At 42.5% G+C, this 24,442-nt stretch overlaps 2 protein-coding genes across 2 annotated transcripts in view; one reads left to right on the top strand and one right to left on the bottom strand.

The window, feature by feature from the left end:
• Positions 1 to 7,605, bottom strand: part of Acad11 (acyl-CoA dehydrogenase family member 11) — a 60,886-nt gene extending 53,281 nt beyond the window's left edge. Inside the window, exon 1 of the mRNA XM_034484343.2 lies at positions 7,145 to 7,605. Within this exon, the coding sequence (XP_034340234.1) occupies positions 7,145 to 7,287 (143 nt within the window). The 5' untranslated portion in view covers positions 7,288 to 7,605. The remainder of the gene's footprint in view (positions 1 to 7,144) is intronic.
• A 227-nt stretch (positions 7,606 to 7,832) lies between these two features.
• Positions 7,833 to 24,034, top strand: Uba5 (ubiquitin like modifier activating enzyme 5). The gene is made up of 12 exons (XM_034484344.2): positions 7,833 to 8,226; positions 10,478 to 10,523; positions 10,612 to 10,701; positions 13,795 to 13,904; positions 14,906 to 14,992; positions 15,521 to 15,605; positions 16,367 to 16,471; positions 16,634 to 16,761; positions 20,485 to 20,620; positions 20,859 to 20,937; positions 21,127 to 21,233; positions 23,008 to 24,034. The coding sequence occupies exons 1-12, from the start codon at positions 8,072 to 8,074 to the stop codon at positions 23,089 to 23,091; spliced, it is 1,212 nt and encodes a 403-aa protein (XP_034340235.1). The 5' UTR covers positions 7,833 to 8,071; the 3' UTR covers positions 23,092 to 24,034.
• Positions 24,035 to 24,442: the final 408 nt, after the last annotated feature.

Below are 24,442 nucleotides of genomic sequence, written 5' to 3'. Positions count from 1 at the left end.
GCCATCTCTCCAGCCCCCTAGATTCTTTTTCGAGATAAGCCGTTCTGTTTTGTGGCTTCCAATACCTTCTCTGTCAACTGCTTTCAAACCTGTCTAGACCAGGTCTCTGCCCTGCATCTGTACCCGGCTGGTTACTCTAACACATTCACTTAACTGTCTAGAAACCATTCTGAAACTTAATAAAACAGAACTTTTATATTTTTTTCTGTATTAGTAGCATTTCTTATCACTATGACAAAATGTCTGTCAGAAGTAATTTATGGGAGACAGAACAACACCTTTTTTTATTTTGCTCCAAGTTTCAGGTTTATGGTCTATCTCCTGGGAGAACATGGCACAGTGGCCCAGTCTGTGGTAGCAGGAGAGTACAGCAAATGCTGCTTCTCACATCTTGGCAAATCAGGGAGCAGAGTCCTAGCTGGCATCGGAAGTACGCATGACCTTCAAGGCCTGGCCCCTGCAACCCACTTCTATGAGCTAGGCTACATGTCCCAAAGGTTCTGTTGTCAGCAGTCTGGGTATTTCCAGGTTTTGGTTATTTTCAAAAGCTGCACATCAGTGTCAAGGCAGCAAGAAGTTTTATAGAAGGAGATGTCAAGGGGTCTCATACAAGGAACTAGTGGGCTACTGGAGCCAGGGTATCCCAGAGCAGTGGTTACTGTTTGGGGCTTTCTTATGTGAGTCCAGCAGGAAGAGGGTTGCTTGGTTGCTGAGGGGCATACTGAGAATGGATCTCTGCTTTGACAACCTTGGGTTTCATTAGTCTCTACTGTGAATGTACTTTCCCATAGTGAACCTGACTTTACTCATAAGCATGTTCAATCAAGCATAGGCATAAGTTGGTAAATACCAGTTCCCCCTAAAAGTTCACTCAGAGGACACAATTTGTCTTTCTGTGTAGACCCTCCAAACTAATCCAGACTGGATGGGCCTTTAGCCTCTAGTTCCAGGACACATTCCATATGTTCTGAGACACACATGAATGGATACACCAAGCATAAGAATCCAGTCATTTAGGGACTGCCACAGCAGGAACAACCTACTGCATTATTTGGAGGGGAAGATACATGTAGCTTGAGTCAGGTAGGGGGTCCAAGGTGCAAAGTGCATCATTAGAAAATGGTACTTGGAGTGCCAAGCGGTGAAACCTTGCCTACATTTGCCTGCCTCAGTTCTACCAACTACTGAAGCTAGGGACCAAGAGTTCAAATGCATAAGCCTGTGGGGATATTTCATGCTCAAACCATGAAACCCTGCATGGCCGTCTCCATTTTAGTCCATGATGACCCCATGCTTAGTAACCTGCTTAGTTACCATGGCAAACGTCAACAGCTCTTATTTCTTCCCTTTCAATCTAATCAATTACTCTTTCAAAATCTACCTGGGCTGTGATCACCTCTCACCTATTTCCCGCCCCTCCCCCACCTCTCTGGTACTGTGTAATACATTGGATTTGCTTCCACTTTTGCCCTCTTTGGCCAACTCTCAGCAGAGCAAGCAGAATTTCTGTTCAAAACAATGATGACAAATTCTTTCCGCTTCTATTCAAAAATCTCTGACCTTCCCTACTTCCACTCAAAGCAAAGAACAAAGTCCTTATGACAATCCAAATGGATCCCCCTGCCCTTGTGTACAGTGCTCAGCCCACACTAGTCTGTATTCCTCCACATACAAGGCACAGTTCTCAGCCCTGGCCTTCGATACAGTGGTCCCCGTGTCTGGAAAGCGTCCATGGTCTCATCCCCAACCCTTTTCAGTCTTTGTTAAATGCTATCTTCTCAAGGCAGCCTTCCTGCCTTGTCCTCAACGTTCTCTATCACCTCACAGCACATACAAACCTTCGAATACTTAGAAATCATTCTTGTTTGTTGTCTATCTTCTTCAAATAGATGGAGACTGCAGAAGAGCACCCCAGTGCTGGGTATGTATTAAGCACAAAGGCTAGACGGCTGGATGACACAAGTTTTGTTTTATTGAGCTACATAATATTTATGTTGTTGTTTAATTATATTTTATTCCCAAAGTCTGGGAATAAAAATAATTATATTTTATATTTCAAAGTCCGGAAGGCACAGAATGACTACAGCAAAGCAACATCATATTCTATCTTGAAGAGATCAGCAGATCTGTGACGAACTCTGTCTTGAATTTCATACTTACTGTTGTCTTGAAGTTTACCTCTTTAAGCAAGATGATCTCTATGTATCTATGGTTTGATTTGTGCTGTGTACTGTTCTTTGCTACTTCGTGGGTTGTTTCTTCTTCCATCCTTTCAATCCCCTAACACTCGGTAGGAGAGAAAGAAGGATAGAGGGGAAGGGCGGAGATGATATCATTAGACTACTTCCTGCTTCTCAGGGGTGTTGAATTCCTTGGGGCAAGTTTGACCTTCGATGTCAGGATATGACTACTTAACAAACTTCGAACCAACCCTCCACAACCTCTCAGGGCCCTAGCATTTATATACCCTCTGATATACCCCAAATTCTAAATCACACCTGGGATTAAAACAAAAATAAATTTCCATAATATTTATGTGTTTTTTAAAGAAATCAAAATTCTTGCTACAATGTCCAGCTGTGAATCATTTCACTGAGAGTAGTCCACTATGCAAATGAGCAATTTATTCTTCCATTCTACTACTAATAAATATTACCGTGTTTCCTGCTCGAATTCCAGCCGGATGCAATGAAGACACAGTGTCAGAGGCTTATCAATTTACTCTTTCCCCCACCCCTTTTCTAATATCTCAACACCCATAATCAGCTTGAAGAAATTAATGAAGAGTTGGCACCCCTATTCCCTGGGCTTGGGGACTGAGGTGGTTAATATTGGGCTGTCTTTCTAGGGAAAAGTAGTGGTTTTGGTGGAACAGGAAGGATTAGCTAGGATTTATTGCATAGCCATAATTTACTGATAGAAATATGTATAATTGTTATTAAGATGAAGTTATAATTTCTTAAATGGTACAAAATTTACTCTGATTTCAAATTTAAGGTTTTCATTGGTACAAGCTTCTTATTAATATAAAAGTGAGATGAATATTGTTACTATCATAGGCATTGCGCCTGTATAACACATTTAGGAATACAAGGCTTAGACCCAGTCCTTCTTTAACTTTTTAAAACTTATTTGAGATGGTCAGACTGTGAGTTAAGGGCCTATAGCAAATTCATGGCTTTGAGTTTATTGCTAGGAAGTTTTCTATATTTTCTTTAGAAATAGCTGAGAGGAGTTAACAGACAACAGCCCAGATAGCCTTACATGGATAGTTGGTTTTCAAAACATCAGAAACCCACAGAATTGACGTTACAAACATTTCTGTACTAATGTTCATTTTGATTAGAGACCTGTCTGCTCCTGACAGCTTCCTGTCTTGGATTCTAAGAAGAAATTGAGCATCTTTGGAGTTATTCCAATTGTGGTGAGACAGCCACCAGGCAAGAATTGCCTCTTTCCATCTACAGACAAAATACTGTCCAGAAAAGGACACACTTGCAGAATAATCGACTGATTATATCTGCCAAGACAGAGTAATCAGCCCTTAATAATTCTGCATCACTAGGTCTGTCAGATGATCCTGGGCCAGAAGGCTGAAGATCGGATGCTCCAACATTCTGTAGTATAGGGACTGTCCAGCTGTCCAGCGGTCTCTATAAATTGGCTATGTTTTAGAAGCTATGCTTTGTGCTTCCCATAATCTCAGTTAGCTCAGTCATTCTGGATTTCTGATGGGGTTGAAAACTTATAGTCTCATAGCCAATCCTTGCTATTTACTTTGAGAGAAAACATTTGAGAGGATGGTTTTCAGCTGACATTCATCCTGAAGCCAAGAAAAAAAAAAAAAAAAAGCCAGGCTCACAACTAAGTCTTTTATTTAGGAGAGATGACAGAGGTTCTGCTTAGTCAACAAAATGATGGACTGGGTATTAGGTCTATCTTGCACTTTACTGACATAAATTAGTATAGCTATGCTCTAACTGTATTTTGAGAGAAAAGTTTTATTTTAACAGGAAGGGTGATATGTAGGAGGAGCTAAGGTGGGTGGAGTACAGAGAGGAGGAGGAGAAGGAGAGGAGGAGCTAGGTGATGAGAGAGAAAGAGAGAGGGGGGCCAGACATGGAGGCGGATATTCACATGTCTCTGCCAAAGATAGTTGATATATATATAGATTGGGTATTAGGTTACACTTCTGATTGATATTGAGCATTACCAAACTTATAAAGTCTTTGGTTGACATTAAAAAATTGTATAAAAGCAAAAAGGAGAAGGGAGTATGGGATAGGGGTTTTCTAGGGAGGGGAAATGGGGAAAGGGGATGGCATCTGAAATGTAAATAAAATATCCAATAAAAAAATTACTGTCTTTTTAGAAAAGTTTTTCTATTACAAGCCACACAATGAATGTTCTGTAGATTATTTCTTGATATCCTGGTATGAAATTTTCTTGACTCTAAGAAGTAACATTTCTGAGGCAAGGGGCATACATGTCTTTCTGACCTCAGTTTTACAGGACAATGTCACATGTTGGTCAACGGTAGCTATACTGACCTATACCTTAATGAGTACTTAATGTCTCGCATCCTAACCGATGCTGGAGATTGTGTGTGTGTATGTGTGTGTGCATACACATAATACACACATATATGTATATATACACACACCTACACACACATATAGTGTGTGCACATGATATGTGTGAACATGCATGCCACGATATGCATAAGGAAATCAGAACAATTTTGTGAAGTTGTTCAAGAACAACTTTGAGCTTCTAATATTATTACTGCTATCTCCCAAGTGCTAAGATTACAAGTACCATCACAAACTATTTCTGGTTTATATGGCACTGGGGATTGACCCCTTAGCTTCATGTATACTAGGGGGCACTCCACTTATTAAGGCAGGTCCACAGCCTGCGAGGCAGTTTGCTACAGAAAGTAATATTTCATAGGGATAATAATTCTCCCACCACAGGCTCACGTTGTCTTTCACCTGTGGATCTTCTCATTTCCCCAAGTTGATTCTAAGTGTAAGCACTGTCAAGTTCCAGAAATGTGTGGGTATTTTGTGAACTCTCTGTCACACTGATATATCTAACTGATAATATGTCACCTTAATTCAGACTTTCCACTTGGTTGGTTTTTTAAGGAATGTTTCTGTTAACCCTTTGTGGTCTTTTGCATAAAATTTCAAAGCATTTTTTCAAATTAGAGAAAAAACAGAATTTTGATTGACATTGCTTTGAATCTATAGATCAGTTGAGACAAAGAGCAAAATTTTTCAATACTGACTTTTCCTGTTCATGTATGTTATTTCTAAAGTTCTTTAAAAACTGCTAATAAGGGTTTTTTTTCATGTTCTATACAAAGGTCTTGAACACCTTCTAATTAGATAATTTTTTGGGATGTTTTTATCGGAGCTTTTGGGTGTCATATTTTGACTGTTGCTAAGATAATAATGGAAGTGATATGTACCCGTGACTTTAACAAACTATTACCTATGTTGCTCTTGGCTTTTCAACACACAGAGCAAGTAGTTTCTACATTGTATTTCTTGGCTGTTTTCATCCTGTTAGAAAGTTTGATTTATATTGTGAAAATGTATGGCTTCTCCTTTTATATTTATTTATTTGGTGGCACATGTGTGGAGGTCATAGGACAACATGCAAGAATTGTTTTTCGCTTTCCACAATGTAGTTTCCAGGGGTTATCTCATGTTGCCATGTTTGGCAGCAGGTGCCTTTACCTTATAAGCCATATTACTGGTCCAAACTTTTAAAAGATTCTTTTGAGATTTTTTTTTTTGTGGCCTTAGTATGCCTTTATATTATAACGTTTTCATATGTCCCAGAAACATTTTCTCTGTTGAATGTGCACTTCCATACATCTATGGTAAATCAGCTTATGTAACATTTCTGGAAAAAAATAGTTTCTGAGACCAAGGATTACTACATAGCCCAGACTGGCCGCAAATTCACAATCATTTTCCCTCAGCCTCCAATCTCCAGGGATTTTTTAAAATTAAATTTTTATTGGATATTTTATTTGCACTTCAGATGTTATCCCCTTTCCAGGGATCTTAAGATTGTTGGGATTAAAGCCAAGTACACCAGGCTTGGCTTCAGAAGTATTTTTTTTGTATCACAACTAATTTCATTTATTGAGCATGATTTTGTTGAACATCAACTTAATTCAGAATTATTTTAAATCAACACAGGACCACAGTAACTTGAACATATATAACCTTTATCTGAAAGCAGGACAAGAAGCTGGCCAAATTCCACAGAGTGGACTAGTCATTGAAATTTGAACTTTGATCTGTTCCAGTCTGTTTACAACACAAAGCATTAAATTTAGAAGTGACAACTAGTCTTTATTCCACCTTACCACAGATATTTCAATGCTTAAGCCCTTTCACCTAAATTACTTCATTTCCTTATCAAGACTAATGGGAACAGACAACTTTTACAAGAAAGAAACTTTGATCTAGGAATTTATGTTACATTTAAATCCCCAGATAGAAAGGCCAGACACAGTTTACTGGAACCATATGAAATTATTTTTATACTGGGACAATATAAAAATTTAAAACTCTCTATTGTAAAACATCATACTAAAACCAGATTCACTTGCCAGTGGGGAAAGGTACTCTCAGAGTCACCTCATCCAGTTTAATTCCCTTACTTCAAGAACTTAGGCCTTAAGTAGTGCTAAAAATGGTGAAGTGGAATGTCTAGAATCTGGATTTGTACATTTTAGCCGGCATTATTAACCTAGCCTCGGGTGACTAAGGTTAATTAAACAAAATGACACTAGCCCTTCAAAAAATGATCTTTAGATTGTAGCACAAAAGGTCACAGAAGGTATCTATTAGGTATCCAAGAGTGTTCAGCCGCATCTCTCTCAGTGAATTAGACACATAATTTTAGTCCTTAACAATACTGCACTGCATAATGGATACTGCACCTCGGCTACTGCCCTCTAACTCAGACTAGCCTGGGATTCAAGTACACATTATGCAGGAAGCGTCCTTGCAGGGAAAGGTATCGCGACTGGGCAAATGAGACACCCACCCAGGGCCAAAGGAAGAAAAGCGCGAAGCACAGACATGTTCCAGCAGGAGGCAAAGGCTATGTTTGATACCTGTATTGAGTAACAGTCAGCGAAGCCCGGGGATCTGACCCAAAGCCGGGCAAGTGCTGATTCAGGTAGGCCTCCAGGGACCTGATGTCGAACTTGTGCTGGGGTAGCACTTCCACGGTGTCACTGGTGACATCCATCTCCATGACTGCCACTGCTGTCACAGGGTACAGAGATGAGGAATCCACAGACTGTGCAGAAGTCGCGCGGAGGTGGAAAAGTTAGCCGAGCTTGTGGGCGTGGTCAGGCAGGGCTTAGGGGAAGCCAATCACCTGGACTCTGGGCAATGTCGCAAAGCAATGTGGGCGGCTGAGTCTAGTGACTCGGAATCTGGCGGAGAAATAAAAGAATCGCCTGTTGTGGGCTCAGACTTAGAATTCACTATCAGCGTCAGAGCTGGAAGCCTCAGTCTTATAGAAAAACAAGGTCACAAACGCGACTCTAGCAAGTGAAGACACAAACATCTGTCAACCCTAGAATGACGCGCCAGCGGAAAACCAGTGCGGTCCGTCCAAGAAGAGAGTCCGCCAGAACCTTGAGCCCTGCATTAAAAGACCTCGGTGTTTCTCATGGCCTCCTATGTTAGAAAGGCAGAATCGTCGTTGGCCTAATCTGGACACATGTGACGCTGACCCTGCTGATACCTGGTTCTTGGTTCTAGAGAAGAAAGCTAACTGTTTTCAGGAATGTTTTTACCGAGCGGAGCGATGGCGGCGGCCCACCGGAAGCGGCACGCCGGAAGCCCGGTGGGCGTGTCGGAGACGTGTCTTGCTGGGATCTTTGGAGGCGCTTCCCTGTTGTCGGGACCTGGAAGGCTGTGTCTAGTCCTCCTGCACTTCGCGGACCTAGCGAAGCAGCGTGGGGAGGCGGAGGCGACGGCGACGGCGGCGGTGGTCCGGCCTGGGATCGGAGGCCACCGGGACCCCAGCCATGGCCGAATCGGTGGAGCGGCTGCGACAGAGGGTTGAGGAGCTGGAGCAGGAACTCGCCCGGGAGAGAATCCGGCGGTCCGAAGGGGATGGCCACTGCGGCCGGACCCGCATCCAGGAGATGAGCGACGAAGTGGAGGACTCCAATCCCTACAGGTGATCCATAGCGGGGCGGGCAGGGCCACGCTCCGCTTGAGGGATTCAGCCGGCCTCCTGCCGCTCCTTTCTTGCTGTGGAGGTCCTGTTCCCAGATGGGCAAGCATATCTTCTTATGCTAGTCGGAAGATAGTCCTCGCTAAGCGAGTTGGCTCACGATTCAGCCTAGCATTCGGGAGGGTGAGGTGGGGGGGGGGTTGTCGTGAATTCCAGGCCAGCCTGGGCTACAGGAGTTCTAGGCCACCTTGGGTTATGTAGTGAGACCCCCTTTGCCCGCAAGGAAGAAAAGAATAACATTTTATTTAAAAAAAATCAATCCAAGCCACCCATCCGTATGGTGCAGGTCTTCTGCCTGCTGCCCCGTACCCAATTTCCTGTCACCATTATCTTTATTAGTCTACGTCACTCTGCATAGGTTGATTGATAGAAAACTCAGTCAGAATATAACATCTCATGTAAAGCTGCCAAGGATAGACCACAATTTCCTAAACGCCTCTTAAGTGTAATGTAGATGGAGCAGGACGAGAGAGAGTTAGTTACTAGGGTGCTTATGAACATCCCTGAATATCGACTTTGCCAGGGCTGCCTACCCCTCCTCTTTGCTCTCCTTAAACGGACTGACTAGTTTATGGGGGAGAATACAGAGCAGTGGATAAAGGGAAGGCCTCTGCATCAAGACTGAGTGGATTCATTTCTCAGCTCACGGAGTAGTCAGTAACTTATAACTTTAACAGCTGTTGAGCTTCTGGTTCAGATTACTCGCTGTAAATGGGGCCACAGGAACACCCGTTTCTGCCGTAGTTTTGAAGACTGAAGCAGTTTATGTGCGGCTCTTAGAACAGCAATTGTACATGGCAAACCTCGTCGTTGACTGCAGTCAGTTGCATGCTGTTAGACCTTCCATTACATGTATTCTTCTCACCGTAGCTCTAGGGGATTGCTGATAATTCGCTCTCATCCTGGTGGTGAGAAAAGAGATATTTTAAAATGATGGATTTTAGTACACAATAGAATCCCTGGCATTAGGTTCCTTCCCAGTAAGTCACTAAGGCTATAATCAGTGAAGCTAAAAACTGGGTAGTTTTTAACAGGTAAAGTTCCAGAAAGAGGACTGTGTGTGCTGTGGGTCTGGAGACACTCTTGGGTGGTGAAGTTGCCAACTCCTGCATGCGAGAATGTCCATGGGCGTATGTAGAAGTTTCTGAGAACTGCTGAAGTTAGCTTGAGTAAGTGCAAGCATGTAGGAGATTAAGGGAGACACAATTGCTGCCTTGAAGAGTGGAGGTTGTAAAATACCCACCCAGCAGTGAACAGTTATGATCTAACCAAAATGGCCAAGGCTACTGAGAGGAAGTGTTTGTGCATTTGTGATGGACATTTAAGAGTGAAGTCTTCAGATGACTGAGAAGCAAGAAGTGAAAATACTGTAATAGTGTGCGTGGAGCTCTAGATAGTGTCACACACACACACACACACAGAGAGAGAGAGAGAGAGAGAGAGAGAGAGAGAGAGAGAGAGAGAGAGAGAGAGAGCAGATGAGCAGTGCTTCTTAGAATCCTTGGCAGACAACAGATGCTTCCAAAAGTAGATATCCTTCATTAAGGGCAGAAGCTATGAGCTTCTTTCATTGTTTTTATATAATAACAAAGCAAGGGGAAATAGTGACATTTCACTTTGACCCTTAACATTTAAGTCATTAGGTGTGGCTCTTGGCTGCACATTAAGATAAAGGAGGTATTTTAGAAGAACAAGACTGTTTCACAGGCAAAACCAGTGATTTATCTAGTAAAAGTTAGCTTTTAAGTTCAGTTGGTCATCAAACCTGCTGGGTTTCCCAGGTTGGTTGTGAATTCCTAATCCTCCTGCCTCAGCCTCTCAAGTGGTAGGATTAGAGATGCATGCCATCATGTCCAGCTAGATTCTTCCTCCTTTGAAGTAGTAATAATTGAGTCTTGGTGATTGTTTCCTTTGATGGTGCCTATCTATAACTATCACGGTTAACTAAAAGATGGTAAGCTGGGGGCTGGAAAGCACTGGTTCTTCACAGGACCCAGGTTTCATCCCCAGCACCGACATGGCAGGTCACCATGCATAACTCTAGTCCCAGGCGATCTGCCACCTTCCTCCGGCCTCTGCAGGCCCTGCATATACCTGCAGTACTGCATGTACAGGCAACTCACCCATCTGCATGAAAATAAGGATAAATAAAAAAGACTGCAAAAACTCTAAATTTGTTTTGTTTTTCTTTAAGCCGTCTGATGGCACTGAAACGGATGGGAATTGTCAGTGACTATGAGGTATGATGAACTTGATTTCAGGAAATGAGACTAATTTCTAGTGACAAATCAAACAGAGTATTAACATGTACTGTTCTACGTTTCACAGAAAATCCGTACCTATGCTGTGGCAATAGTAGGTGTTGGTGGAGTTGGCAGTGTGACTGCCGAAATGCTGACAAGATGTGGCATTGGTAAGGTAAAAAGATTTCTCTTTGCCTGTCCAGTAGGAAACTGTTCACTCCTGGAGCAAATCAGGTACAGAGACGCACTCTACTGCTTAATCAGTGGTTATGATTTCTGTTGTATTTGGGTAAATTGCTCTTCACAAGAGGCCGAGTCATAGCTTTCTCCAGACAAAGGGTCATATTATTGCTCACTGAACAAAGGGTACTTAATTGTGTTCAGAAACTTTGGTTTAGGGCAGTGTACTGTGTAAGTAATTTGGAATTATTTTAGATATAGAACCTGTTAGAAATGGTTCTGGGGTCTCTCCCAAAACACCACACTATCTGTGGCAGGTTAGCAAGGCAGAAAGGTTACTTCTGCAGGAGGGTGCATAGTCACACTGAGTCAAGCAGGCAAGCTCACCCAGTGGGAATTCTGTTGGGTTTTATTCCTGATGTAAGGACTCCCATGCCCCACTGTGAGAGGTCAGAGTTCAGCCTCACACTCTGCACTGTTGGCTGACTCAAAATGGCACAGCTGGTGAGCAAGGTACAACCTTTGGGAACAGGATAGAGCCTGGAGCATATATTTTGATTTCAGGAAGTGCCGACCCTGGAGGAATTTAAGTTTCTGCACATGTCTTCTTTACAGATTTATTATTATTATTTTATGTATTCTTCCCTCATACATCTCAACTCAATCTCCTCTCCCGCCACTCCTCTCAGTCTCTCCCCCCAACAGTTTTTTAAAGATGAAGTTTTGTCTTACTTTGATAGAAAAAAACAGTATATTTACGTAAATAAAGTATGCAGCTGAAACACTCAGATCTTGAAAAATCTTACCAAGCACTCAGTTAAACACACACAGAGGGGGAAGGCTTTGAGTTTGAACTGGGGGATGTCTCTGAGTTTGAACTGGGGGATGTCTCTGAGTTTGAACTGGGGATGTCTCTGAGTTTTTATTTAGCTCCTTTTGTTTTCTTTTAAAAACAAACTTGAATTGTAGAAAATAAGTAACCTGTCAGAATTTAACCTGTCAGTCTTAAATTTATAAAGCCAAGGACTATTGATGTTACTTAGTGATTGGATAGGTTTTCCGCAATTATCTGCCCTCTTGTTATTTTCTTATATTTAAATGAATAATTATATTTCATATTATATATTATATAATTATACACATGATCTCCAATATCTGTTTGTCAATAAGTTAATATTAAAAGATAGTGGTTGCAAAATTGGCCCTCATTTATCAATATAAAAATGATGCCAACAAAATACATTTTTTATTATAATTTTAATATATAATATTTAATATCATAATTTTATATCTTTGAGGTGGTTTACAGAAGCAGGCCAAAATATTGCTTGTAAATGACTTGAGTACCCGGTTGATTAACGGAATATTGGAGACGGTTGAGCTCAGTAGTCAAGAATGAGTAGATGGCCATATTAAAGCAGACTGCTGGACCTCAGTTACGTGGTTTAAGGTGTCCAGTAAACCTGAAAGTTGTCATAACTGGTTTCCAGGTCATCTAACAGCGTACAGTCTAACCCCTGAGAATGACTGGAACCTTGTCGGGGTGTTTGCTGGGAAGGAAGACTTCACAGTGTGGCTCATACAGCTCAGTCAGACTCTGTCTTTTAATAGACTCTGCATATTAATGTTGGGGACGTGCTTTCTGCTTCACTCACAATTCACGGATGCTTTAGGTACTGCTGGAGGAGGCTGTAGCAGGTTCCCAAGGGCTGCTGTAAGTAGAGTCCTGGGAGACTTTGATGGCTCTCATGCCCATTGCACTCATCACGGGTAAATAGGAATTCTGACGGTGAGATGCAGACACCTGCATTTTCAGTAACTTCCAATGATCTCACTGGATACCTAGGTTTGTAAACTTAAGACTAAATGGATGAGTTTCAGGATTCTTTCTTCTATCATTAAAACATAAGCAAAAAGCTAACTGTTGAAATGTAGTGGGGAAATAGTGCTTTGGAGACCCCGAGCCCATTTTTATCTCTGCAAGTGTCTGCAGCTTCCTGGATCACCAAGTGTGCGTCAGCTGTGTTGCTTTCCAGATGTGCTGCAGGCTGGAGAGTTGATGTCAGTTCTCTGTGACCTAAGCTAAGTAGCGGCAGAGGAACAGCCTCCACTCCTTTGTACAGAGTCGACTAGGAGCCACATACTCACTTAAAAAAAAACTTTCTCTCACCTAGCAAATATTATTGAATGAGCCATGGTTACAGAAGCATGGTTACAGAGGCATGGTTACAGAGGCATGATTATAGAGCCATGGTTACAGAGCCATGGTTACAGAGCCATGGTTACAGAGCCATGGTTACAGAGCCATGATTATAGATCCATGGTTATGGACTTCGCTAGCTACCTATTGAAGGTTCTCTGGGTGGTGTTGTAGGTTTTTGTTTTTTTTTTTTTTTTTGTTTGTTTGTTTGTTTGTTTGTTTGTTTGTTTCTATATTGAGAAGAGTAAAAGCAGGTCTGGAGATACAGCTCTGTGGTAGAACAGTTGCCTAGCATGTTCAAACCCCAGCACTGTGGAAAAGGAAAAGAATAAATCTCATTTTTATAGATTCTAATCTGTTCTTACTGATAAGAAATGAGAAATTCTGCTCATTTTAAGTGACATGTATGCATGGCAAACACTGAAGTAGACCTAAGAATAAAGCAGGAAACAGTAACTAGCTGGTTGATAATTCTCTTTGGAGTAATGCATTTTCACCTTGGCTTGGGTATGTGTTGTGTCATACAAAGGAAGAGGAAGCAGTAGGGTCTTGGCCCAGTTCTAAAATGCAGTGTGAGAACGACATGGAACAGCCACCCCTCCCCCCATTGAGCCAGTCTGTGGAAGTGGCATGGCCCTGGGTTAGGGAGGGTGGCTGTGCTGGCTTCTGCGTTGGCTGTGTGCCATTCAGTACAGGCTCCAAGGAGCCTTTTCAGGAAGCTGAGGATAAAAGGAGCCATGCATTTATCTCACAGGGCATTTAGAAAATCACTGAGACACCAAGTGTCTTGGAAGTAACTGATGCTCTCACACCACTAACAGCCTATTAAATAGAAGATCCCCTAGTTTAATGTCATTTCTCATTGAATCACCACTGTTTTTGTTTTAGCTGCTACTCTTTGACTATGACAAGGTGGAGCTGGCCAACATGAATCGGCTTTTCTTCCAGCCGTATCAAGCAGGGCTGAGTAAGGTCCATGCAGCAGAGCACACCCTGAGGTGACCGCAGTGGTAGTGGGGGATCGGGGCGGGGGGTGGGGGGAAGGGGATGCATGGAGTGGGCTCTTGTTTTGTGACCTGCTGTGAGCTAAGCTGAATGTAAGCAGACGTGGGTCCTCTCCCTGAAATGCATATTTCACTTATGCAAAGAATTCTCTTCTTAGACCGGGGTTGGCAGACTTTGTGTAGGGTTAGTGTGCATAGTTTCATCTTTGCTGCCACTGTTTAACTGTGGAGCCACAGTGTGGGACTAGCTATGGATAGACCAAATGATTGGGCTGGCCTTTGTTCCAATACAATTTAAGTTTTAGACTCTGAAATCCCAATTCTATTTTTTATGTAGCAAAATGCCCTGAAAAAGATTTTTCCCTAACTATTGAAGAATCGTTTTTAATGGCCTGTGGTGGAACATGTTGCAAATTCCAACATCCAGGAAGTTGAGGTCATCATGGACTGTGTAAGAATACTGCACCAACCAGAGATTCATGGCAAAAACCCAAACCAGGTAGTTCGTACCCTAAAGGCCATACCAAAACAGGGAGTGGGCCAGATTTGGCTCATGGGCTATGATGTGCCAGCCTTAAACTGTGGAGCCTCAAACATTCTTGAACTGAATTGAATAAGGCATAAAGAGACCACCAGGCTGAACTGGACCTTCCAGCAGCAGTGAAGGCTTTATTCCCAGCACATAGATTGTTCTGGGTTAGGATGGAAGCATCCTTGTAGTTTCTATGACAGTTTATATTAGTGTCCTACGTTGGCCTTGCAGACATCAAAAGTATGTTGGGCTGCACACATGGCTACTCTGCAGCGGTTGTAGTCTGTGGACCAAGAAATGGACACATGATCTATGTGTCTTCATCCTCCAGTGCAGCACAAGCTGTAGAAGAGGACTTTGTCGGCCTCACATCCACTGACGTCTCACTTGCCTCCTCAGCCTTCTCTCCTGCTTTCTGTCCTGTTCCTACTAGGAGTGTTTATAACGGTTGCTTTCCCCTCAGGAACATTAACCCTGATGTTGTGTTTGAAGTTCACAACTACAATATCACCACAGTGGAACACTTTGAACATTTCATGAGTAGAATAAGGTAAAATGTATGAGTATTTTATGTAATGTCTTGTTAAACAGCTAAACAAGTGCTAGAAAAATCTATTGATAGGTTTTTAGCTTTTAGGAAAAGTAATTTTTATGTAATGTTTATTAGAATAATTAATTCTCTACTCAGAAAGTGGCCTAACTGCTGTATATGTAACATTAAATATGATATAATTGAAAATTGACTACACAAATAAAATTACAGTGTATTTTATGTCCCACTGGGTGTGGTGGTGAGTGCCTGTGATGCCAACACTTGGGAGCTGAGGTAGTAGGGTTACAAGTTTGAGACCTTGCTTCAAGAAATAAGTGGGAGATTTAATATGGGTTTGCATTTGGTTGTCTTTTGAGACAGGATCTCATACATCAAAGGGTTGGCATGGAGCCAGTGACGGTCCTCCTGCCTCAACCTCCCAGGTGCTAGGACCACAGGTGTCAGCCGCCAGGCTAGAGGGTGGAACAAACAAATGTATTTTGTATCCTCTTTTTTTCCCAAATACAATTTCTTTTTCTTCTCTAGTAATGGCGGATTAGAAGAAGGACAACCTGTTGACCTAGTTCTGAGCTGTGTGGACAACTTTGAAGCTCGAATGGCAATAAATACAGTGAGTGTTGTATGAGGCGCTGCAGCCTGGGTTTAATCCAGATGTTCTCTCTAGATCGAGTTTTAAGCCTAAATACTATCTTCATAGTTATCCTGCTTTTAAAATGTGTGGTAAGAGCTTCTGACCTCATCTGTGCTATGATCCAGTGTCCCGCTCACTTATGTATAAAGCAGCAGATATTTCTGCTGTGTGTTTTTAAAGTCAATGAGTATTTTATGATACTTATTCTAGTCACCATTGGGTTTTTGTTGCATTCATTTAGTGTGTGTCTGTGTGTCTGTGTGCATGTATATGCCACCATCTCCATGTCTCCATGGGGGCAGCTTGCAGGAGTTGGCTCTCTCCTCCCATGTGGGACCTAGGGATAAACTCAGGTCATGAGGCTTGGTGGCAAGCACCTTTGCCTGCTGAGCCATCTTGCTGGCTCATCATTGGTTTTAGCTTCTTTTTTCTTTTTTGTCTTACTAGTAGTAAAAATTAAAAACATTTCCTAAAGATAAAATAATTTTCCTTCGAATTCCCTTTAAATGATACTTAAAATTTTTATATTGCAGAGGTTTTATAAAAGTAAGTTTTTATATTAATCTGAAGAAATTCAGGAAGCAGGGTCAGTGTAAGGAATAGGTACTTGCTGTTTCAACTATTGTAGCTCTTCTCTCTGACCCAGAAGCCCCCAGGATCTGTTTGGATAACATTTGACATTCCACAAAGGAGGTTGGCAGTAATTGTGCTGTTTTGTGTTTTTGCCTTTTCCTGTTAAGGCTTGTAATGAACTTGGTCAGACATGGATGGAATCTGGGGTCAGTGAAAATGCAGTTTCCGGGCACATCCAGCTCATGGTCCCTGGAGAGTCGGCTTGCTTTGCGGTAAGCATTGTCCTGGCTCACTGTCACTGTTAGCTATCAGTGATCTCTCGTATCAGTGTCTGCAAGTCAAAGGAGCCAAGGAGTGGAGTGTACTGGGATACCGTTTGCAGCTTTGCATCTCTCTGTATCTCATTTGAAACTGGTGTGTTCTCTTTCATGTAGTGTGCACCACCACTTGTAGTTGCTTCAAATATTGATGAAAAAACCCTGAAACGAGAAGGTGTCTGTGCAGCCAGTCTCCCCACCACCATGGGGGTGGTGGCCGGGATCTTGGTACAAAATGTATTAAAGTAAGTGAAGGCTGGTTTTTCTGAATTGTTTTGTACACCTTTGATAAGAATGTAGTCCATAAAGTACATAAGAATTAGTATTGCCAACTAACTAGTTATCTTAAACTTAAATTTGCTTTTAAGTATATCATAGATACATGGACTTGTATTAACTGTGTGTGTGTGTGTGTGTTTGTGTACACGTACATGTATCTATGTGAGTGTGTTTATACATGCTTGTTTAAATGTCAGTTACTTCCTGCATTGGAATAACTCTTACTACATAATACAGCAATACTCTATCTACCCAGTCCTGCATCACTGGACCAGAGGCTATATTATGAGAATGCATCATTGGGTATTTTCAACATCCCACAAACACAGTGCACTTCAGAGATACTAGACCACATAACCCCATGGCAGGGTCATGTAGCACATGTGCTTCTGTGCTGATTGGAATGGGTGACACATGACCGTGACGCATTAAGCAGCTGAGTTAAAGCTGTACAGACAGACCAAGGCACAACTACACTTGCCTGTACTATCTTGACGCTCTTAGTAAACGTCATTCAAATGTGATCCAACCAGAGAAACACCGCTGTTACCCAAGACCAGAATCCTCAGTGCACTTTTTTAACTGTAGCTAAAAATGAGAAAATGGGTTTTGTATAGCTAATCTTTCTGTCAGTTAATGAACCAATTCACTCTTTAAAAGCAGACTTCTCCAGAATTCCCTAACTCTGGCTAATTTTTGTCCCACTTCAGGCTTAGAAGCTGAGTTCTATCTCCTAAGTCTCCAGTATAATCACAAACTGCAGTGTGGTAATGAGCATCCTGACATCAGAAGTGTGGCTCCAGCAGAGGCCATAAGAAACAGTACAAGAAACCCTGAAGGAGGCAGCAGTCTAGGGCTGTGTAGTGTAAGAGCAGGTGCTGTCTCAGCAGCACTAGGTACTGGAGCACTTATGATACTGTACACTAAAGATCTGTTTGTTTACTTAATGTGCATTAGTGTTTGCCTGTATGTATGTGGGTTTGAGGGTGTTGGATGCCCTGGAAGTGGAGTTACAGACAGTTGTGAGCCACCATGTGGGTGCTGAGAATTGAACCTGGGTCCACTGGGAGAACAGCCAGTGCTCTTAACTGTGAAGCCATCTCTCCAGCCCCCTTGTTATATATTTAGAACATGTATTTTCAATTTTTTTTCTTAAAGTTATTTTAATCTTATGTGTGCATGGTGTGTGTGTGTGTGTGTGTGTGTGTGTGTGTGAGTGATGTGTATATATGCACTCTTGCTTGTGTGTGTATCCAGACATATGTGCTGTATGTGAGGAAGTCAGTAGACCGCCTCAGTTGTTAGTCTTCACCCTCCATCTTATTTGGAGATACTGCCTTTTATTGTTTGCCTTTGCAGAATAGCCTTGGGCTGTCCTGGGTCTATCCTGGGTCCGTCCTGGGTCTATTCTGGGTCTGTCTTGGGTCTGTCCTGGGTCTATTCTGGGTCTGTCTTGGGTCTGTCCTGGGTCTATTCTGGGTCTGTCTTGGGTCTGTCTGTCCTGGGTCTATTCTGGGTCTGTCTTGGGTCTGTCCTGGGTCTATCCTGGGTCTGTCTTGGGTCTGTCTGTCCTGGGTCTATTCTGGGTCTGTCTTGGGTCTGTCTTAGGACTACCTGCCCATTTGCCTGCAGACCAATGCGATGGAGGCATTGTCACTTCCCAGGTGATCCAGCTTGGGTTCAGTTGCCATTTGACAGGGCCAGGGTCACAGTGGACTTATGGTTGGAAATGTTTGACTTCACCTGATACTGTTTACATCAGTATAGCTTTAACTTTAATTATATAGTTAAAGTAGGTTATATTGTTTTTTTAATTAAATGTAGTATCACACGTCAGATTTTTGTCTGGAGAGGTATGTATTTGTGCACATATGTCTAAGGTATACTTTTCTGTACATCCATATGAAGGCCAGAGAGCATTGCTCTGTGTCTTATCTGTTTCTTTACCTTTGACAGTTTGATGCATGTATGAAGTACATTTTGATTACTATAACCTCTTCTCCACTTCCTGTACTGTCCTTCCCACCCCTACTACTCCCGTCACATCTTCCCACATTTATGACTTTGTTATTGTTTCAAGACCCACTCCATTTAGGCAGTACCATCTGTATGGCCATGGGTGTGGAAGATCCACTGGTGCCTGGTGGGCACTCATAGGTACACAACTGGACAGTGATTGTCCTCCCCTCAGAAGCCACCAGTAGACAGAACTTGAGCAGGAAAGGATAAAGACCGATAAGCCTCTCCCTGATCCATTATTGACTCCTGATAGGCCCAGCTGCTGTGGGGTTCCAAGCCAAGTAGATAGTTCTTGTAGCCCTTCTGCCTGTCAGTGGCTCTTGAGTTCTCTCCACCTGCTCTCCTACAGTATGGAACAGTCTACATGTCCTCTTTAGGCCTGAACACTCAGCCATCACTTATCCTCAGCACCTCCAGCAGCCATGTGCCTGTGTATTCACTGCTGATCATTGCAAAGAGGCTTCTCACTAGGACTAGGGAGCGCCTGTCTGTGGGTATAAGCCTAGGTACTTAACAATACAGTCTGGTGCCCTGATGGGTTACCTAAAAGCAGTAGTAATTTGCCCTTGGGGCTTAAGACTTTAGCCATGGATTTCCGATTGCCTTTACAGTACCAGGTTTGAATTCCCTTTTGTGGAGCAGGCCTCAAATCCAGTTAGAAGTGGTTGGTTCAGACTTCACACCTCCGCCAACATTAGTGCCATCACTCTACCTGTGGGCACATCTTGCCTGGCAGGCTGATACTATTGGTTATAGGGTTTATTGCTGGATAAGCCCATTGATGCCTTTTCTTCCCCAGTAGCCTGTGCAGCCTCTTCTGGCACTATAAAAGCTAGCCAGTGAGGAGAGGCTTCTAGCTCCCTTTCAGCTTGCTTTCTCTATGCCTTGCATCTAAGGTGTGTTCCATCCACATTACTTTTTGAGACAAGGTCTCTTAGTGATGTAGGGACTCACTGTTTTGGCTACACTGGCTGCACAGCAAGGCCCTGAGGTCTTCTGTCTCCATTCCCTTTTCCTCCTCAGATCTGGGATTACAGGCTCATGACACTGCCTGTCTTTTCCTGTGGGTACTGCAGGTCCACACTCAGGTTCTCATGACACTGTGCCTGTCTTTTCCTGTGGGTACTGCAGGTCCACACTCAGGTTCTCATGCTTGCACAGCAAGGGCTTGATCCACTGAACCATCTCCCAAGCCCCACCCAGCAGCTCAGGCTTTAAAACCCCGTCACCTTGCAGTCCTCTAGGATCAGTGCGCTTCTTCCAGGTTTAGCATGTTGTGCTCCCAGCAGTTCTTCTTTACCAGAGGTTCAGAAATACCTCGTTGTACAGTGATGGAAGGGCTTGAGCTTGCCTTTCTTTCATTCACTTATTTAAAAAATATTCAAGCATCTACTATGAGCCAAGGTCTGTAAATAAGGTAGAGCAAGTCACTGTTTTTTAGGTTTGTCATAAAATTTGCTACCTATTCCAGAATTTACTTACTTCTAGTACTTTATTTCTTTATTTAAGCCTACTTTGATTTTCTCTTTTCTTTTGTGTGTTGAGATGGGGTCTCACTGTATATCCCTGGCTGGCCTAGAATTCACAGAGATCCACCTGCCTCTGCCTCCCAAAAGCTGGGACTAAAGGTGTGCACCACCATTCTTGGCTAATTTGATTTTCTTTTCCAGGTTTCTGTTAAAATTTGGCAATGTCAGTTTTTACCTTGGATACAATGCAATGCAGGATTTTTTCCCTACCATGTTGATGAAGCCAAACCCTCAGTGTGATGACAAGAACTGTAGGAAGCAACAAGAAGAATACAAGGTACACACAGTCAGTCAGAAACTCTGGGAATCCCATCGCCTAGCACAGTGACTTTCAAAAGAGACAGATTTGGACTATAATATAAATGGATTCTGGATTTTTAGAGTTTTAGTTAATTTAGCATACTGGAAAACTTATTCTTGCTTTTGGTAAGATTAGATGCTTTTGAATTCGTGAGTGCTTCAGAGAACTGAGAAGGAGTAACGCTGTGTTTGTTGGTACTGTTTGCTTTATACAGAAGAGGGCAGCAGTGCTGCCCACACAGGAGGCTGCGCCCAAAGAGGAGGCAGAGGTAGTTCATGAGGACAACGAGTGGGGTAAGAGGCCTTCGTGCTTGCACACACATTGACCTATTCTTTTCTGGGAGGAAATAAATAGAAGAGCACACACAATTTTAAGCAGTTATTACAGTTTTTTTCTGGGTGGGAATGTACGATTACACAAAAGTAGAAGTAATTCTTGGGGTTTTCTTGAGAATGAGCTCAGAGTCACATTGAATCCTGCAGGTATTGAGCTGGTGTCTGAGGTTTCAGAAGAGGAACTGAAGAACTCTTCAGGCCCCGTTCCCACCTTACCTGATGGGATTACAGTGGCATACACAGTCCCAAAGAAGGTATTTGTGAAATCTGATTTGCCCATATGTAAATGTCAGATAAGAGAAAATATGTATTTCTCTTCTTTCAGCTTTATATGATGTTGGAAGGCTAGTGGGGCATTTCCTGTTTTAGATATTTACATGTAGGCAGTGAGGTATTAAGAACTAGATATTCAGTGTCAGCAAATTTGAAACTGAGAATGTGGAGACTTTTAAAAATTCACTGATGTATCAGTACAATAGGTTTGATTAAATGAAAATGTTACTTCTACATATTGATAGTTTTAGCCACACACCCATTTAAATTTACTTCAGGAAAGGGTGATGGTGTGCGCCTGTGATCCTAGCACCCCGGAGGTGGAAGCAGCAGATTAGCAAGTTTGAGATGCACCTGGATATGTAATATCCTGGAAGCGGAGGTCAGGGGTCAGAGGTCAGGGGTGGGGGGAGAGCGTGAGCGAGCACGAGTGCATGTAGATGAGTAAACCTACAAAGATGGAGACTTTGTCAAGTGAAGACTTACCAAACAGGGCTTGGACCAGCAGACACAAAGACATACAGCTAGGCAGTAGGTATTGAAAAGCCGCTCAACATCGTTAGTTATCAGAGCCATCAGATGAAAGCCAGTGAGGTACATCTCACTCCAAGTGAAAAAGTTAAGTGCTGGCAAGAATGTGCAGAAAGGGAGTCTGGGCTGGAGTAATGCATTGCTATCAGGAATGTAAATTACTACATCGATTATGGAAAACAGAATGGAGGCTTCTCAAAGCATAAGAATTACTGTATATATGATCCTACTCTCACTGGGTGGAAGGTATATGTCTAAAGTATAAAAGATACCTATGTACACATGTGTGCGCATACATGTACACATGTACACACATACACACACACACACTCACAGTGGACTACTACTGAGCATAAGAAGATGACAACCTGTCATTTGTGACAGGATCGATGGAACTGGAAGTAATTAAATAAGATAGGCACAGATGGACAGCCAGCACATGATCTCACTCATGTGGGCTCTAAAAAGGTCTGATGTTGAAAAGCTGAGAGTGGACTAGTGCTCCTGTGCTCGGGCAGGAGGAGGGAAGAGGAGGAAGGAAAGGGGAGGTGGGGAAGGAAAGGAGGGGAGAGGAGGAGGGGAAGAGGAGGAGGAAAGAGGAGGAGGGGAAAGAGGAGGAGGGGGAAGAGGAGGAGGGGAAAGAGGAGGAGGGGAAGAAGAGGAGGGGAAGAGGAGGAGGGGAAAGAGGAGGAGGGGAAAGAAGAGGAGGGGAAAAGGAGGAAGGGAATGGGGAGGAGGGGAAGGGGAAGAGGAGGAGGGGAAGGTTGACCGGCAGCTTGTAAGTTACAGCTAGCCAGGAACACTAAGCTCTGCTCTGTCACAGAACAGTGGCTGTAGGTAGTCATTGTTCATGTTCAGAAAGCTAGAAGAAGTGATTTTTGAATGTTCTAATTACAGAGAAGTGTTTTGAGGAGATATGTTTATCCTGACATGAACATTACACAATGTACCTTAACTTTATGGTCCACTATAAACGAGTGTAATTTTATATTAAAAAATACACTCTACGTGCATAAAATACGTGTCAAGAATATTGAAGTTGCTGCCTCCTGAACAACATTTTGGTGGGTAACATAAAGAACTTTATGTCTTCTAAATACTTTCAAATATATTTATCACAGGAAATCTGGTTTCTCAGCAAGCTGAGCATGGGTAAAGCAGACTGTTGAGGACAGGCAGTTTTAGGTGGTTCCATTTCATGGCACTTCTCTCTTTTGTTGACAGAGAGAGGATTCTGTTTCTGAAGTAACAGTGGAAGATTCTGGTGAAAGCTTGGAAGATCTCATGGCCAAGATGAAGAATATGTAGACAGTGGGCTGGCTTCTGTCTGTTTCTGTGCTTATGCTATTCTCTTGGAATTAAACAATCAGAACTAATAAACCGTAGCGCCACCTCCGCTGGCATGTGCGCTTTCACTGAGTTGCTATGCTGTATGGAGCACTAGTGCTTTCCTTGTGCTTCCCTTACAACCTAATCAGTACTGCAACTCCAGAAAGGAGAGGAGCGGACCATCCCATTCCATAAGTTCATGCTGTGGCCTGCGGCCCTGGACGATAAATAGCACAAGTGGAGGATGGACTGTGTAGCCTGGTGGCTGTGGCTGACAAGTGTCTGAGTAAATGGCTTCCTACTGGACAGTTACCCATAAGGAGTGACTTTAAACAGCCTATAGAATAAAAACATCCCTCAGATGATTCTGGATGAAATAGAAGCAGAGTGTCTTCATTGGTAGTGTATAAACCCATGGGTTGAATATTTAAGACAAAGCATAGATGAAAGCAAGCTATTTTCATGGCAGACAGAATTACGTTCAGGAAACATTGGTTATCCTCAACTTTGATCCATGAAGGAAAGGCATTGCTCTCTGTAGCAGAAGTGTTTGGAGTCACCATGTTACTGAAGAACAGGCATGAGAGCACCGTCCATACTATGTGCATCACAGAGGGTTCCTCAATACTTGATTCCATAAATACTGAGATACTAGCATGGCTCGTCTGAGTGGTGGGCAAAAGAAAGAACTCAAAACTGCCTCTGCAGAGGTGGACAGGTATTTATTCCCTGCAAGGGTTCCATTTCCCAACTGTGACCACTTCAACTGTATACCGATGCCTGATGTGAACTATTGGTGGTCTAACCTTGAAGATACGAAATGTATCACTATGACTGTCTAAGTTATATGTATTGGGAAATGTCAGCAGAAGTTAAAAGTGCCATTCTCACTTGTAAAATAAAGTTGTAAAGACCAACTCCAGACACGTTCAATGCACTTGCTTTGAGATTCTAGTATTACATGTGATTTTTATATTTATGATGAAGTTGAATGTTTCTAGCTTTGAAACTTAACATTTATGTTGCCTTGATAATTTTTTTACAAAGTTTTAACAGAACTTAAGCATACTGGATTGGAGAATAACTTAAGTCACTAGACATGTTGTAAATTTTTTCTAGAATACTTTAGAATTACTGGTCCATCAATTTTCTAAGGTTTAACCAAGCGTTGAACTTTCAGGTGTTAAGGCGTTAACACATAGGATCTATCATCTTCTAAAGATCTGTTTTCTATACCAAATTCTAATGTCTCTCTCTTACCTAGTAGTTTCATTAGAAACTACTGGATTATCTTAAGCAAGAAAGCAAACAAAACCAAGCAGGCAGCAGG

Source organism: Arvicanthis niloticus, chromosome 21 (assembly GCF_011762505.2).
Source record: "Arvicanthis niloticus isolate mArvNil1 chromosome 21, mArvNil1.pat.X, whole genome shotgun sequence".
NCBI classification, from domain to species: domain Eukaryota; kingdom Metazoa; phylum Chordata; class Mammalia; order Rodentia; family Muridae; genus Arvicanthis; species Arvicanthis niloticus.
This window is presented reverse-complemented; position numbering and strand designations above follow the sequence as displayed.